The sequence below is a fragment of the Belonocnema kinseyi genome, chromosome 5, assembly GCF_010883055.1.
Source record: "Belonocnema kinseyi isolate 2016_QV_RU_SX_M_011 chromosome 5, B_treatae_v1, whole genome shotgun sequence".
Taxonomy (NCBI): domain Eukaryota; kingdom Metazoa; phylum Arthropoda; class Insecta; order Hymenoptera; family Cynipidae; genus Belonocnema; species Belonocnema kinseyi.
The window spans coordinates 146,235,098-146,253,900 of NC_046661.1; the positions used below are offsets into that span (position 1 = coordinate 146,235,098).

General features: G+C 21.4%; 1 protein-coding gene across 1 annotated transcript; it reads left to right on the plus strand.

The window, feature by feature from the left end:
• Positions 1-4,328: 4,328 nt before the first annotated feature.
• Positions 4,329-18,803, plus strand: LOC117172572 (60S ribosomal protein L14). Its single transcript, XM_033360641.1, has 4 exons — positions 4,329-4,444; positions 7,206-7,310; positions 13,540-13,734; positions 18,645-18,803. Exons 1-4 carry the CDS (start codon positions 4,439-4,441, stop codon positions 18,765-18,767), a joined length of 429 nt encoding a protein of 142 aa, XP_033216532.1. The 5' UTR covers positions 4,329-4,438; the 3' UTR covers positions 18,768-18,803.

Below are 18,803 nucleotides of genomic sequence, written 5' to 3' on the forward strand. Positions count from 1 at the left end.
TAATAATATGTAAACGTTTTTTAATTTACACTATTATTAATTCTAAAAAAATGTAATAGAATTTCTTTTTCTTTTAATTAAACTTTTAAAAAAATAGACGACACATATTTGTCCGATTTGAGAAAAATTTTTTATGAATTTCAGGTATACACGTTTTTTTCTATATTCTTTTAATTAAATTTTGAAAGCATAAAAGAAGATTTTCTAAAAATAATTGTCCTTATCTTTCACTGCTTCTGAGAAAAATGAAAAAATTTGATTTTAATTTTAAATGAAAAAACATTTAATTAAATTTAATTTTAAATATATTTAAATATATTAACAACCAAACATGTGTATATTTCCAAACAAAAAAATTACTTTTTCACTAAGCATAACAAAGTATTTAAAAAAGAAGACATTTAAACAGATTATTTTTTAATGAAACGGTTACATTTTCAACAAAATTAGATTTCTTAAAAGACGAAATACAAATAGTTGAAAATTGATCTTCTTGGTTGAAGTTTGAAACGCTTTGTTAAAAAAAACAACTGATTTTTTAAATTCATCTCTTTAGATGAAAAACTTTTTTGTTAAAATTTGTGTTTTTCAATTGAAAATCCAAGTACTTCAATTAAAATTTAATATTTTGTTTAAAAATGATGTTTTTAGTTGAAAGTTCATATCTTAGCTCGAAATTTCAATTATTTGGTTGAAAATTCATTTTTTTGGGTTCGAAATTCAACTGTTTTACAGAAAAATCGTTTTTGGCTTGAAAGTTAACAATTTTCATGAAAGTGAAAGTTAACAATTCAATAAGAAACAAGTTAGCAATTCTTGAAAGTTAACAATTTTCAATTTATTTTTGTGTCGAAAATTTGTCTATTTGGTTGGAAAATTCATAATTTTAGTCGAAAATTCATCTTTTTGTTAGCAAATTAAACTCTTATTTGACATTTTAACTATTTTGTTAACAATTCATCTTTTTTATTGACAATTTAACTGTCTTTTCTTAAAGGTTACAAGTTTAACAATTATGTTAAATACTTATCTTATTTGTTAAAAATTAATCTTTTTTGTTCAAAAATTCGTCAGTTTTGTTAGAAATTCGTCGTTTCGTATTAAAAATTAATCTTTTATTATAGAAAAGTCACCTTTTTTCGTTGAAGTACATCAATCAATTTGAAATTTTTAATCTGAAATTTTATTGTTTTATTACGTTTCTAAAAGATTCTACGCTAAAAATATTACAAGATTAATATGCAAAAAAGTTAGGAAATTCTGATAATGATAAAATCATTCCAAACTTTTTAGAAATCTTTAAAAAATGCATTCCCTCGAAATCTTTTTTAAAAATCTTTAAAAATTTACATTTTGAGAAAATGTTCTAACTTTACAGAATTTAAAAGAATATTTAGAAAAAATTCGAATCATTTGATAAAATATTTTAAAATGTTGCACAATTTTTATACTTTCAACAAAATGTAGATTTAAGAATTTGAATTAAAATTTGAAAGCTTTTAAGTATTTGGAAATGGATGCAGATTAAAAAAATCTAAAGATTTCTAGGAAAAATTTTGAATTAATTTTTTTATTTGTTTAGAGAAATTAATTTTAGAGAAAATTGAAAAATATTCCAAAACATTAAAAATTATTTCTAGAAATTTCAAAAGAGAATATAGAAGATTTTAAAGCAAAATTGGTCAATATTGCAAGATTAAAAATTCTTTAAAAAATTGGAATTAAAGTTTAAGAGTTATCTAGAAGTTTTCAAAAGATTGGAAAATAATTGAACTTGAAAAGATTTCAAAACATTTTTTAACAAAATGTAGAGTTTTTAAAATGTTGTAATTTAAGGATTTTGAAACGTTTAAAGATAATAAGAAAATGTTTTTAAGATTCCTAGGAATATTTTAAATATTTCAAAACAAAATTTCGAAGCTTTCCAAGAATTTTGAAAAGTTCCAAGAGTTTTTTTCAGATTCTTGGGAAAGTTTTAAATTACTATTTTGAAATACTAATTTTTCAACAAAATAAAAAAATTTTATTGTAACAATATGGTTTCAAATTTACAGAAATTAAAAGAAAATTTAGTCAAAATTCTGATCATTTGATAAAATATTTACAAAATTTTTAATATTTTAACAAAATGTAGATTTAAGACTTTCAATTAAAATTTGAAAGCTTTTAAGTATTTGGAAATGGATGTAGATTAAAAAATATTATAAAGATTTCTAAGAAAATTTGTAAGGATTCTTTATTTATTTAGAGAAATTAATTTTAAACCGAAAATTGAAAAATATTCCAAAACATTAAAAATTATGTCCTGAAATTTCAAAGGAGAATATAGAAGTTTTTAAAGCAATATTTGTCAATTTTGCAAGATTATAAAGTCTTGAATCCAGAAGTCTATAAAAGATTAAAAAATAATTGAACTTGAAAATATTTCAAAACATTTCGTAACAAAATAGAGATTTTTGAAAATTTTGTTGTTTAAGGATTTTGAAACGTTTCGGGATAATTAGGAAAATGTTTTTAAGATTCCTAGGAATAATTTTAATAATTTTTTATTTTATATAAAATTGATTTTAAGAGAATATTTTAAAAGATTTCAAAACACAAGAATTTAAAAAATTTCTGTTATTTTGCAAAAACGTTTCAAAATTTTATGACAAACTCCAATCACTTCAAAAGATATTTAGAAGTTGTAAAAATATTTTAAAATAACTTAAAATTTGAAAAACTTTAAAAAATGTAAAACTAAATGTCGAATTTTGAATATTGCAAAACAAATTTTTGACGCTTTCCAAGAATTTTGAAAAAGTTTTAAGAGAATAACCGATTTTCTTCAGATTCTTGGGATAGTTTTAAATTAGTATTTTGAAATACCAGTTTTTCAACAAAATTAAAAAATTTTATTGTAACAAAATGGTTTTAATTTTACAGAAAATTAAAAAAATCTGAAAAAATTCGACGCTTTTGTAAAATATTTAAAAGTTTTTAAACCAATTTTGAAACTTTTTGAGGATTTCGAAAGGCAGGAAGATAATAAAAAAAATCTGAAGATTCATAGAAAGATTTCAAATCAATTTTTATTGTGAAAAGTGCATTTTAAAAAGAAAATTGAAAAAGGTACCAAAAGATTTCAAATGATTTTCAAAATTTAAAAGTTTTTATAAGATTGAAAAATAATTGAACTTGATAAAATTTGTAAAAATGTAACAAAATTTAGGTTTTTGAACATTTTTAAATAGAATTTTGAAGCTTTTTAAGGAAAAATGATTTTAAATTAATATATTTCCAATAATTTCAAAAAAGCATCTGAAAGATTTTAAGGCAATTTTTTAAATTTTGAAGGATTTCGTAAAAATTTTATGAGTACCTTGAATTATTTCAAAAAATATTTCGACTTTTTAAAAAAATTCCTTAAATAATTGAAATTTGAACAATTTTAAACCAAAAAATATATTTCTGAAATTTTTGAAGTAAAATTGTAAATGTGGTTAGGAAAATTGAAAGGTTTTGAGTAAAAGAATCATTTTTTTTTATTCCTGGAAAAATTGTAAATCATTTTTTATTTTGTAAAATTAATCTTAAGAAAAAAATTAAACAAATCTTTCGAGACAGATTTAAAAAAAATTTAGTACACATTTCAATCATTTTAAAATGTTTAGCAGGCTTAGAAGGTTTGAAAAGATTCTAAAAAAATTTTATATAAAAAGATTTAAAAAAACCTTGAACTGAATGCAGTTTTTTTAAAGATTTAAAAACAAAATTTAGAAACTATTTAAGAATTTTGAAAATGTTTAAGACAACAATAAATATTTATTAAAATTCCTGAAAAATTTTTACTTCCTTTTTTTGGAAATATTAATTTAAAATAAATTAATAAATAAACTCAAATGTTTTTGAAAAATTTTCAAAATTTTCGATAAATAATCTGGAAGGTCTTAGGGCAATATTTGTTTATTTTGAAAAATTAAAAAATGTTGAATAAGTAAAAGATATTTAAAAATTTGGAAAAGATTATAAAATAATTTAAAACTTTAAAAGATTTCACAAAATTTAAAACAAAATTTATAGAATTCAGAAGCTTTTTAAGAATTTGGAACGGTTTTAAGAGGGAAATAAATTTAAAAAATGTCTTAAGATTCCTGGGAAAAATTGAAATGATTTTTTAATTGCAAAAAATTAATTTTCAAATCAAATTTTTAAAGATTTTTCAAAATATTAGGAAGAATTTGAGTATAAAAAACAATAAATAAACCTAATTAGATTCTTTTAAATCTTAGAGGTCAAAAATCCATGTATTCAGCGCCACCAATCGACCGTTACTTGAACTATCGAGCTCCCAGAAGCCTCTGTTCTCTTTTCTTCCGCATGCGGAAATTTTCAGTCGCATAATCGGAGTTCTCGACAGTTTTTAATCCATTATTGGTAATAATCAATACTCAACGAAATGGTTGTAAGTAAAATATCATAATTCCTAATATTTAATTTCATAAATAACTTCCCCGAACTTTTTTTCGCATCGATTCTGCTTTAAAATGCGTTCCTTATTTTTCGATGCCATGTGTCAAATAATCGGAATAAGCAGTCAAAAGTTGTTTTAATTATTAAAAGTAGGATCGAAGAAGTGCAAAAATCGGTAAATTATTTAAATTTCTAATTATTTTAATTCCCGGGATAGGAAAAGGTGAAATGTTGTTAAATAGTGCGACCACGTGTTTTAAGGTTATGTTCGTTGGTGACATTTTAGATCTTTCGAATTTGGCTGATTGTTTTTAGATTGGGGTTAAACATGGTCTACTAATTGTTCACCATGATCTTAGGAATTGAAAAAATAATGGATATTGTCGTCTCATTCATTTTTAACTTGGTTTTATTCATTTTTTGTAATTGGTCCAAAAACATAACCTACAAAAAGTTCATGGTTCCTGTTCCTGAATTTTTAAAATATTTTTTTAAGGTTTATATAATTTTAGATTAAGTCATGTACTAGACTCATGTGAAGAATTTTTGTGAACGAATTTATTCATGAAGATTTGTTCAATTTCCTGCTTCTTATTGTAAAACTAATATTTTTTATTTAAAAATTCGACTCTTGGTGAAATTTAAAATTTTTTTGTTAAAAATTTTTTACTTGAATTTAAATTCGATTTTACCGTTTTTGGTTGAAAATTCATATTTTTATTAAATATTTTTCTACATAAAAAATTCATATATTTAATTCAAAATATAGCTTTTCGTTTGAAGATTGAACTATTTTTTTATTCGTTTATTGTTGAAAATTGGCCCTTTTTTGTAAAAAAATGCATCTTTGTTTTTAAAATTCTTTTGTTTTGTTTATCTCTTTATATAAAAAATGTATCATTATTTTTTTTGGAATCTTTGTTTTAATGAAGATTTAACTATTTTTGATTGAGTATATTCATCTGTTTTGATTAAAAATGTTTTTAGTGTATTTAAATTCGATATTTTTAGTGGTAAATTAGTCGTTTTAGTGGGAAATCATCTCTTTCGTTTAAAGCAGAACAATTTTTGTAAGATTCGTTTTTTTGTTGAAAATTGACTTTTTTATTTGAAAAATATACTGTTACATTTGAGGTTAAAAATTCCTTTTTTTCTGAAATTTAATTTTTTAAATTGGAAATTAACATTTTCGATTGAAAATACGTCTTTTTGTTTGAAAATTTATCTTTTTTATTTTAAAATTGAATTGTTTGACTTAAAACTTGTCTTTTTTGTTCGAAAATTAATCTTCGTGGTTGTATCATAATTTTTTCATAAAAATTAATTTTTTAAGTTAGAAATTTAACTATTCCATTATTAAAATTCTGATTTATACATAACAAATGAACTCTTAACAATTAACTTTGTTAAGAATTCATTGGTTCATGATTTATAATTTTATTTATTAATTCTAATCCTTCATTGAAAATTTAATTATTTTGTTAAAAATTCGTTTCCTTTTCTGGTAGGAAATTAAGTTTCGTGGTTAAATCATAATTTTTAAATTAAATTCCTTTTTTTTTTATAAATTACTATTCTATTCCTGGATGAAAATTCATCTTTTTGCTTGAAGTTTGAAGTATTTGTTTAAATATTGATCTTTTTGGTTAAATTAAAATCTTTTTTATTCAAAATTAAATTTTTTTTTTTAATATCAACTATTAAATTTTTTGTTGAGAATTCACTTTTTTTGTTCAAATTCTGTTTGTTTTTTAAATGAAATTCTTTTTCCAATGTTAGCTATTCCATTTTTGGTTGAAAATTTAACTATTTGTTTAAAAATTCATATTTTTGGTTAAATTCAAATGTTTTTATTTATAATTTAAATCTTTTTTTTTTTGTTAAGATTCTGTTTGCTTTTAAAATTAAATTTTTTTTTGGTTAAAGATTTATATTTTTATTTGATAATGCATGTCCTTAATGAAAAATGTAATCATTTCGTTGAAAATTCGTCTTTTTTTGTAGAAAGTTAATCTTCGTGGTCGAATCATCATTTTAAAAATAAATTCCTTTTTTTAAATAAAAATTAATTTTTAAATACAAAATTTAACTTATATTCTTGAATGAAAATTCATCTTTTTGGTTAAATTCAAATGTTTTTTATTCATAATTTAAATCTTCGTATTTTTTATATTAACTTTTTTTTAGAATTCACCTTTTCTGTTCAAATTCTGTTTTTTTTTTTTTTAATTAAATTTTAGTTCGAAAGTTAACTTCCATTTTTTGTTGAAAATTTATCAGTTGTTTTTGAAAATTTCACTATTTGGCTGAAAATTTTTGTTGGAAAATTAATCTTTGTTGAAAAATTATTTTTTTTTTATTGGAAATTTAACCACTTGGTTGAAAGTAAAACATCTTTGTTAAGAATTCATTGTTTGGTTAATGATTTATAATTTTATTTGAAAATTCATCTCCTTCATTGAAAATTTAACTATTTTATTGAAACTTCTTTTTTTGTAGAAAATGAATCTTCGTCGTAAAAATGTTGTTGGTTAAAGATTCAGCCTGGTACATGCAATTAATACAGGAAATTACAAAAGCTTGATTTTTGTGATTTAAATAGTTTTTAATAATAATGAAATTATAAAAACAGTCTTAAAAATTTCTTTCTAGCCATTATCAATGATTTATTGTTAAAAACTGGCAAAATTTAATAGATTTCTGAAAATTTAGAATTAATTTTGGTTTTTCGTTCTCTTTTTTTTTTCCCGCAGAAAGGTTTTCAACGCTTTGTTGAGAGCGGCCGCGTGGCTGTTGTGAGCGACGGACCGTACCAAGGAAGGCTCGTCACGATCGTAGACATCATCGATCAAAACCGGGTGAGTATTTTCATATTTGACACACATTAATAAAATTTCGACTTTTTTCTAATTTTATTTTCTCTAATTATTTTTGTAGGATAATATGAATTAAATTTTATAAAATATAATATAATTAAATTTTTTTTTCTAAATCTCTTTTGATTATGGTTTATAAAAAATTAAAGAGAAAAAAAAGGAATGGAGATTAGAATTATATGTTGGAAGTTAGAGAGGAATTAAATTTTGATTTGTTCTGAATTTTATTTCTTGATTTATAAATTAAATTGGTTTCTTTTGTTACCGAAATAAATATTTATCATTTTAGTTGAAAATTCATAATTCAGGTTGAAAAATTACGTTTTTATTTAAAACTTGAACCAGTTTTTTGATGAGAATTCATGTAATTTCTGGAAAAATCGTCTTTTTGTAGAAAATTAATCTTTTTGGTAGTTTTAATATTCCGCTATTCCTGTTTTAAAGATTTATCATTTTAGTTTTTGATTGAAAGTTCATTTTTTTCAATTGAAAATTAATTTATTTTCTTAAAAAAAACAAACAATTTTTTTGGTAGGAAATGTTTTTTATTCTTTGAAAGTTTATCTTTTTATTAAAAATTTTGTTGTTGAAATTTGAAGTATTCCAGTTAAATATTTATCATTTTATTTGAAAAATCATCATTAAGGTTAGAAATTTTTTTTAATCATTTTTTTTCTGGCCGAAAAGTGAGCTATTTCATTAAAAAAAAAAAAATTCTTCGGATAAGAAGGAATTTTTATACCGAAAATTTAACTGTTTTCTGAATATCCGATTTTCTTTGGTTAAAAATTAGATTTTTAACGGAAAATTTAATTATTATATTTTTGTTTGCAATTTTATCTTTTTCGGATGAAAGTTCAACGATTTGGTTGAAAAATGACATTTTTTATTTAAAAATTGAAATATTTTTGTTGTTGAGAATTCATGTAATTTCTGGAAAAATCGTCTTTTTGTAGAAAATTTATATTTTTGGTAGTTTTAATATTCCACTATTCCTGTGTTAAAGATTAATCATTTTAGTTAAAAATTTATCAGTTTGGTTGAAAGTTAATTTTATTCAACTTTTTCAATTGAAAATTTATTTATTTTCTTAAAAGAAAATACGATTTTTTTGGTAGGAAATGTTGTTTTTTCTTTAAAAGTTTATCCTTTTGTTTGAAAAATCATCATTAAGGCTAGAAATAAATTTACTTGGTTGAAAAAATAACTCTTTTGTTGAAAATTATTTTTTTTTATCATTAAAAATTAATTTATTTGGCCGAAAAGTGAGCTATTTGATTAAAAATGTTTTTTTTTCTTTTGATAAAAAGGTATTTTTTGCCGAAAATTTAACTATTTCTGAATCTCGGATTTTCTGTTTGGTTCGAAATTCGATTATTAACGGAAAATTCAATTATTATATTTTTTGTTAAAATTTCATCTTTTTTGGATGAAAATTCAACGATTTAGTTGAAAAATGGAATTTTTTAATTAAAAATTGAAATTTCTTTGTTCAGAATTCATGTAATTTCTGTAAAATTCTTTGTTTTTGTAGAAAATTAATGTTTGTAGTAGGTATAATATTCCACTATTCCTGTTTTAAAGATCATCATTTTAGTTCAAATGTATCAGTTTGGTTAAAAGTTAATTTTTCAACTAAAAATTTAGCCGTTCCATTTTGACTTGAAAATTGACCTTTTCCAGATGAAAATTTGGATGTAAATTAGTTTTTTTTTTTAAATTGAAAATTAATTTATTTTGTTGAAAAAAAAATTATTTTTTGGTAGAACTTTTTGTTTAAAAATTCTTCTTTTTGGTTGAAAATTCCAGAATTTCAGTTAAATATTGATCAATTTAGTGGAAAATTTATCCTTAAGGTTAGAAACAAATTTACTTGGTTGAAAAATAAACAATTTTGTTGAAAATTATTTTATTTTTTATTCTTGAAAATTAATTTATTTTGTTAAAAAGTTTTTTGGTTGCAATTTTATCATTTTTTGATGAAAATTCAACTATTTGGTTGAAAAATGACATTTTTATTTCAAAATTAAACTATTTTTTTGAGAATTCATGTAATTTGTGGAAATTTTTTTTTTTTTAGAAAATTAATCTTATTGATTGAAAATTAAGTTTTTTGTTAGTTTTAATATTCCACTATTCCTATTTTAAAGATTCATCATTTTAGTTAAAAATATATCAGTTCGGTTGAAAGTTTATTTTATTTTTTTCAAATGAAAATTTAACCGTTCCACTTTGAGCTGAAAATGGACCTTTCCTAGTTGAAAATGTAACAATTTGGATGTAAAATTGTCCGTTTTTAATGAAAAATTCGAGTGTTTTGTTTAAAAAAAAAACGCTTTTTTTGTTAGGAAATGTTTTTTTCTTTAAAAGTTTTAACTTTTTGTTTAAAAATTCTTCTTGTCGGTTGAAATTTCAAGTATTCCAGTTAAATATTTATCATTTTAGTTGAAAATTTATCATTAAGGTTAGAAATAAATTTACTTGGTTGAAAAATAAACAATTTTGTTGAAAATTATTTTTTTTTATTATTCAGAATTAATTTATTTCGTCAAAAGGTTTTTTGGTTGCAATTTTATCATTTTTTGATGAAAATTCAACTATTTGGTTGAAAAATGGCATTTTTTATATAAAAATTAAACTATTTTTGTTTTTGATAATTCAATTAATTTCTGAAAATCGTCTTATTGTAGAAAATTAATATTTTTGATTGAAAATTAATCTTTTGTTTAAGTTTAATGTTCCACTATTCCTGTTAAATATTCATGATTTTAGTTAAAAATGTATCAGTTTGGTTGAAACTGAATTTTTTGAACCGAAAATTTAAGTTTTACTTTGAGTTTAAAATTGAACTTTTCTAGTTAAAAATGTAACAATTTGGATGTAAATTTGTCCGTTTTTAATTAAAAATTCGAGTGTTTTGTTTAAAAAAAAAACGCTTTTTTTGTTAGGAAATGTTTTTTTCTTTAAAAGTTTTAACTTTTTGTTTAAAAATTCTTCTTGTAGGTTGAAATTTCAAGTATTCCAGTTAAATATTTATCATTTTAGTTGAAAATTTATCATTAAGGTTATAAATAAATTTACTTGGTTGAAAAATAAACAATTTTGTTGAAAATTATTTTTTTTTATTCAGAATTAATTTATTTCATCAAAAGGTTTTTTGGTTGCAATTTTATCTTTTTTGGATGAAAATTCAACTATTTGGTTGAAAAATGGCATTTTTTATATAAAAATTAAACTATTTTTGTTTTTGATAATTCATTTAATTTCTGAAAATCGTCTTATTGTAGAAAATTAATATTTTTGATTGAAAATTAATCTTTTGTTTAAGTTTAATGTTCTGAATTTTGAAAAACCGAAAATTTAAGTTTTACTTTGAGTTTAAAATTGAACTTTTCTAGTTAAAAATTTAACAACTTCGATGTAAATTTGTCTTTTGTAATTGAAAATTCGAGTATTTTGTTTAAAAAAATGATTTTTTGGTAGGAAATGTTTTTTCTTTAAAAGTTTAGCTTTTTGTTTAGAAATTCTTCTTTTCGGTTGAAATTTCAAGTATTACAGTTAAATATTTATCATTTTCGTTGAAAATTCATCATTAAGGTTAGAAATAAATTTACTTGGTTGAAAAATAAACGCTTTTGTTGATAATTATTTGATTTTTTATTACAAATTTTATTTCTTTAGTCGAAAAGTGAGCTATTCGATTAAAAATTTGTTTTTTCTTCAAAAAAAAAAGGAATTGTTTGACCGAAAAATTTAATTATTTTTCTGAATCACCGATTTTTTTTTTGGTTCGAAATTAGATTTTCAACGGAAAATTCAAATATTCTATTTTTGGTGGAAATTTTATATTTTTCGGATGAAAATTATTTGGTTGAAAAATGACATTTTTTATTTAAAAATTGAACTATTTTTTTGAGAATTCATTTAATCTGTGGAAAATTCATCTTTTAGGAAAGTATAAGTTGAAAATTGATATTTTCTAGTTGAAAATTTAACAATTTGGAAACAATTTGGATGTAAATTTATCTCCTTTAATTGACAATTCCTTTATTTCTTTGTAAATTCACGTATTATTTTTTAAGAAGTTTTTTGGTAGAAAATCGAGTTTTTTGGCAGACAATTTTTTTTCTTTGAAAGTTAATCTTATTGTTTAAAAAAATCTTTTGGGTTGGAAATTTAACTATTCCAGTTTAGTATTCATCATTTTACTTGAAAATTTATCCTGCAGGTTTAAATTTAATTGGTCAATTTTTTGTTGAAAAATTCTCTTTTTTATTCGAAAATTCGTCTTTTTTTGAATGAGCATTGATTTTCTTAATTTAAAACTTAATTATTTAAGTTTTTGTCGGCAATTTATCTTTTTTTGTACAAAATATTTGTTGTTGTTGTTGAAAGTTAAAATTTTTCAGGCATAAATTTATTGTTATAATTGAAAATTTATTATTTGTTTCTTTAAAATTCAAATATTTCAGTTTAGTATTCATAATTTTAGTTGAAAATTCATCAGTTAGGATGAAAATTATATATATATATATATTTTTACTAAAAATGTAATTCCATTTTTTGTTGATTTTTTTTCGTGTTTAAAACTAAACTATTTAGTTGAAAATTTATCTCTTTGATTGATAATTGAACTGTTTTGTTAGAGCTTATGTATTTTATTGAAAAATTGTATGCAAACCATTTTTATTTAATAAATAAATAAAATTGTAATGGATCTGTATTTTAATTATTAACAATTGATTTTATATCAGTTGAAAATTTAAGAATTTCCAGATTTTAACGTAAACTTTATAAAATATTTTCAATTTTTAAAAAACTTGATAATTTATTCGTAATTTAAAGCCTGTATTAAATTAAAAGTATTGTTTTAGTTTAAAATATTCAATTTTTAACCAATTAAATTAGAAATTTTGGAATTAAGAAACAGAATAATTATTGAAGATTTAGAAATATTTGACTGTTAATTTAAAACGAGTAAATTGAAATGAAAAATATAAAAGTAAAGAATATTTAACTGAATTGTTTGACATAGAAAGCCTGGAATCGTTAAAATTTCGAATAGCCTTTAAACTTTGAACGCTAGAATTTATTTTTTGTTTTTGAAAAAAAAAAAATTTTTGTAACTGATTTTGTTGATTATGTACGTCTTTTAAAACCTTTTTAAATATTCTCTTCAAATAATTTTTCCTAATGAAAAATTATTTTCAATCTTCGCAGGAATCGTCAGAAAATGTTTTTATTTTTTTAGAGCCTGTCACAATTCTTGAAACGCTTCTAAATTTGTTGTTCGAAATCTGCAAAAATCTAAATTTTTCTTTAATTTAGGCTAACATTTCAAGTTTTAAATTAGTTTTAAATCTTTTAAAAACTTCTGAATATCTTAAAATGAAATTTCTTCTGCAAATGATAAATAGATATGCAATTCTTATTTATACATCAAAATTTTGAGGTGTTTTTTTTTAATTTGCTGGATTTCCTAAAAATTGTAGAAAGAATTCGGTATTTAGAAGTTTTGAAAATTTTCAAAAATAATTTTAAATTTGAACAAATTTAAAACAACTTTTATATTTCTCAAGATTTTTCAGTAAAATCTTGAAGATTTTCAAGGATGTTTAAACTATTTGAGATATAAATAATTGAATTTCAAATTTAGGAAGTGTTCAGTTAAAAAATGTTTACCGTTTCAATTTTTTATGTTTCTAACTGAAAATTTCTTAAAATAATATATTTTTGAAAATTTGAAATGTGATTTTAAAAATTTTGAGCATTGACAATGATAATGTGGATTTATATATTTTTATATTCAAAAATGTTAATGCCTTACATTTTATATGTGTAAATTATTAAACATTTGAATACAACATTTTTGAATGAAACAACTTTATTTTCAAAGTTCAAAATTCAACAGTTCCATTGGCCGTGAAAAATGTTTTCGAACCAAGAAATGACCGGGAATTTATTTCTTCGATTAAAAAGGCCATCCTGTTTTTGTTTGAAAGTTAATTTTATTGTTTAAAGAGGGTTTAGAGTATTTTTTTTTTTTAATTTTTAAATTTGAATTAAGATTATTATTATTTTTAATTTTTCAAGGGTTTCTTAGGTGAATTTTAATGTTGGATGTTAAAGAAGAGTTAAAATTTTGATTTATTCAGAATTTACGTTCTTAACTAAATAAAAAATTGTTTTTTTTTTTTTAATTTTGTTAAAGGTTTTGATCGACGGCCCGGCTCACAACGTGCCACGCGTACAATGTCGGTTGGCCGACCTCCATCTAACGAAATTTAGGCTCAGATTTCCGCGGACCGGATCAACAAAAGTTGTCCGGAAAGCGTGGGCAGATGCCCAAATCGATGAGCAGTGGGGGAATACGATGTGGGCTCGCAAAGCCGAAGCCAAAAAAAAGGTTCGATTATTTATATTAATTTTATTAATCGTGCTTGTGAATATTTTTCTTTTTTTTTCCAGTTCTTAACTTTTTTTTTCATTTCGGAAATTTCAGTATTTAATATAGAAAGCTCGGTTTAAACTTTTTTTTTTTTTAATCGATTAATCGATAATCACACTTTTTAACTAAAAATTTAAAACTAGAAAAAATGTTATTATTTCCTAAATTGCAAGTCTTAACTCTTGGATATTTTAAAGTGAAAAACGTTTAAAATCGATTAATTTTTTATTCAAATATTATAAAATAAATGATTTAATGTTTAAATTATACTCTCTTAAATTCAAAGCCTTAATTATTTAGTAATTTTAAATTTAAATTTAAAAATAATTGAAGAAAGAAATATTATAAAATTATTTTATATTTAAAGTTTATTTTATTTGTGCAAGAAAGAATTAAAAATCAATAAAAATTATGTTCTTTATATTTCTAAACAATTTTATTATTTTAGTCATTTAGTATTTAATACTGCTTCTTTTTTCATATGACTTTTTTTGTTTGTAATTTTTTGCGATTTTTTTTGTAATTCTTCTAAAGTTATATATTTGAAAAAAAATAGTTTTTTTCTGAATTTATTAATCAAAATATTATAACTGATGTCATTAAAAAAAAATTAAATTTAACGATGTTTTTTGTCATTATTCTCTACAACTCGACTGTTTCTAATTTTGAAAGATGATTTTTCTATGTCTGAAATCATGAGAAACATTTTTTTTTTAGAAAATTTTTTATTTGGTAAGAAAACATTTTTTAAACAAATAACTATATTTTAAGATTATTTAGTTATTTAAAAACTTGGTAACGTAGAATTGTAGAAAATGTTTTCCCGGAGAAAAACCATCATTTATTAAAAAGCAATCAGTTTTCAAAAATTGGTATAATGCGACGATCAGAAAAAACTTAATTGCAAAAAACATGATTAAATTTCATTTAATGTTTTTTTGTTGTTGTGAATTTTAACATTTTTCATACAAAATAATGTTTTTTATTTGAAATAAAATCAGTTATAATACTTTGATTCTTAAAATCATAGAATAAGTATTCCTTTCAGATATCTGGATTACCTTAACTGAAAATTTAACTATTGAATTTTTAGTTAACAGTTTATAGAGAAATTAATCTTCTTGGCTACAAATTATTTTTTTTTATGGAAAATTTAGTTATTCCAGTTAAAAATTCATAATTTTGGTTTAAAATTCAAAAAGTTTTGGTTTGAGATTTATCGTTTTTAAATGAAAATTCATCTCTAGTGAAAAAATGAGTTATTTTCGTGAAAATCGTTTTTTTTTTTACTGGAAATTTATTTTTTAACTGAAAATTTAAGTTTTCAATTTTTGGTTGGCAGATTTATATTTTTCAGGTTGAAAATTCAGGTATTTTGTTGGAAACTCGTATTTTTTGGTAAAAAATTAATCCTCTTATTTGAAAATTCAAATATTACAGTTAAATATTCATAATTTTTAATTTAAAATTCATCAGTTTTGGTAAAAATTATTGTTTTGGTTAAAGATTTATCATTTTTAAATGAAAATTCATCGCTAGTGAAAAAATGAGTTATTTTCTTGAAAATCGTTTTTTTTTACTGGAAATTTATTTTTTAACTGAAAATTTAAGTTTTCAATTTTTGGTTGGCAGATTTATATTTTTCAGGTTGAAAATTCAGGTATTTTGTTGAAAACTCGTATTTTTTGGTAAAAAATTAATCCTCTTATTTGAAAATTCAAATAGTACAGTTAAATATTCATAATTTTTAATTTAAAATTCATCAGTTTTGGTAAAAATTATTGTTTTGGTTAAAGATTTATCATTTTTAAATGAAAATTCATCGCTAGTGAAAAAATGAGTTATTTTCTTGAAAATCGTTTTTTTTTTACTGGAAATTTATTTTTTAACTGAAAATTTAAGTTTTCAATTTTTGGTTGACAGATTTATATCTTTCAGGTTGAAAATTCGTATTTTTTTATAAAAAATTAATCCTCTTATTTGAAAATCCAAATATTCCAGTTAAATATTGATAATCTTCTTCTTTTTTGGTTGAAAAATCATCTTTTTTTTTAAATTCAACTACTATCGCCGAAGATTCATTATTTTAGTTTAAAATTGACTTTTTCAACTGAATATTGATGTATTTTGTTGAAAATTCGAATTTTTGATAAAAAATTAATCCTCTCATTTGAAAATTCAAATATTCCAGTTAAATATTCATAACTTTATTGAAAAATTCATAATTTTGAATGAAAAAAAATTGAATTTAATATAGTACCCACATTAATTTTACTTAAAAATGCACTGAATTTGAACTATAAAAAGATAAAATAAACATTTGTTTGAATTATTCAAATTCATAGACTTCTCATGGAGTTTTCTTGGTTGAAAAATCATCTTTTTGTTTAAAAATTCAACTATTTCAGTTAAAAACTAATCATTTTTAACGAAAATTCATCTCAGGTTGAAAATGAGTTATTTTTGTTTTAATTTTTTTAATTAAAAATATATAGATTTCTCATTTGAAAATGTAAATTTCAATTGAATATTTCATCATTTTAATTGGACATTCATCTCTTTGGTTGAACATTATTTTTTTCAAATCAAACTTTAACGATTCAATATTTTAGTGAAAAAATAATTTGTTGAGAGAAATTAATTTTCTTGATTAAAAATTCATATGTTTGATAAAATAAAATCATAATTTATTTATTTTTGTTCTTGAAAATATACTTTTTTAACTTAAAATTTAAGTTCTCGATTTATTTGGACGACGGCTTTATCCTTTTCACTTGAAAATTCGTATTTTTTTAGTGTAAATTAATCTTTTTTTTTTTTTTTTTTTTTGAGAATCATCCTTTTGTTTAAAAGTTCAATAATTCCAGTTAAAGATTCGTAATTTTAGATGAAAATGCATCTCTTTTGTTTAAAATTCATCTATTCTAGCTGAAAATTTATCATTCTTGTTGAAAATTAATTTTTTCTGCTAAAAATTTATGTATTTTGTTGGAAAATCGTATTTTGGGTAGTACATTAATCCTTTTATTTAAAAATTCATCTTTTTGTTTAAAAATGGAAATATTTCAGTTAAATATTCATCATTTTAGTTGAAAAAAGTCATCTTTTTGGCTGAAAATTGATCTTTTCGTAGAAAATTTAACTATTTTAGTTAAAGTTTCGTAAGTTTAGTTTAAAATTCATCAGTTTTGTTCAAAATTAATTTTTTGGTTGAAGATTCAAAATTTTTAATGCAAATTCAACTCATTGGTTGAAAAGTCATCTTTTTGTTTGAAAATTCAAATATTCCAGTTAAAAATTAATCAATTTAGATGAAAATGAATCCCGTTTGTTTAAAATTCCACTATTGTAGCTGAAGATTCATCTTTCTTGTTAAAAATTCATCAATTTTAGTTGACAATTCAACTATTTGGTTGAAAATTGATGTTTAAAAAAAATTGAAATTTCAATTATTTGATTGAGAATTCATGTATTTTTTTGAAAAAGATTCTCTTTGGAAATTTTAGGAATTGGAAGATTCAAATTGAATTTAAGATAATACCCACATTAATTTGATCCAAATGTGAATTGAATTATAACTATAAGAAGATAAAATAAAAAATTATTTCAATTATTATTCAAATTCATGGACTTTAGGGATGAATTCAAGAAATGATTATATTTTTAGTATTATTTATTTACTTAATTAATCGATAGTACTAATATATTTAAGAATATCTTGTTTTATAATTTGTCAAAGCGTTCCCAATTAAGCTTATTAATTTAAATCCTAGAAACAGAAAAAAAAGATTATTTAGAATCAATTCGCGAAACTATACATTTGCCGAGTCGATTGTTAAAAACTGGGGTCTTATTATTTGATTTTTAACTTAAAAAGCGCATCTGTAAAATTTTTCCCGATAAAAAATTTTTTAATGGAATTCTGCCAAAAGTGCACGGAAAACTCGAAAAGAAATCCATTTTTTCTTGGTTTACATCAAAATTGTTGTTTATATTACAATGCAAGTTGATCTCGATAAAGTACTTTTTTTGTTCTATTAATTAAAAAAAAAAAAACATTAATTTTTTTGTAATCCCTGGCGAAAGACTTTACAAATAAGTACGAAAAAAGTACCATTTTCACAGGAAGATGCAAATAAATACAATAAAATATAAAAAAAAATACAGGAACCTAGAACTTTTTTCTACGATTAGGATGAATTTGTACATTTTTTTCTATATATTTTATATGCTTGTATTTTATTGTAGTTTCAATAATTAACAAGAAATTATACAAGAATTTACATTTTGTGCACTAAAAATAAAAATAAAGTTTAAAGTTCAGATGTGTTAATTTAAATTTTACTGTTTTTACATAGAGAGTTCGAATTTCATCGATTTTACGCCAGGGATTGAGGAACAAAATTATTTTTGACTTAAAAAAAAAAAAATTTCTGTGAAATTTTGGATAACAAAAAAAAACTACGTAATTTTCTAAGGATTGAAAATGATTTACATTTTTCTTTGGATCCACTAGTTCTTAAAATGAAAAATGCTCTCTGATTTTGAAAAATTTATTTAAAAAATGTTCTTTTTCACCCGTTTTTTCGATTTTTCGTGTTAAATGTTTTTTTTTAATGATAAAAGTTAGTTACGCACGAAATATCTATTTCCTGGAGATGTACAACTTTTATTGGAACATTTTTTTAATACAACAAATAATTTTGAAGTAAATCAAGGTAAATGAGTTTTTTTCCGTATTTTCCGGTCAATTTTTGGCCGAATTCTCCAGAACTTTTTTGTTTAATAGGGGAAAACTGTTACTTAGTACCGATTTATTGATTGTATATATTTTATTTCTTGAGACTAATTTGAAATATTTCTTTCAGCGGGCTGCGCTAAGCGATTTTGATAGATTCAAATTGAGGAAAGCGAAACAAGTCCGCAATAAACTTCGAACAGCGGCTTTTTACGGACTTAAGAGGTTGGCCAAAAAAAGTAAAAAATGTTAATTTTTTAAATAAAATAAAGTCGAACATTTAAAAAAA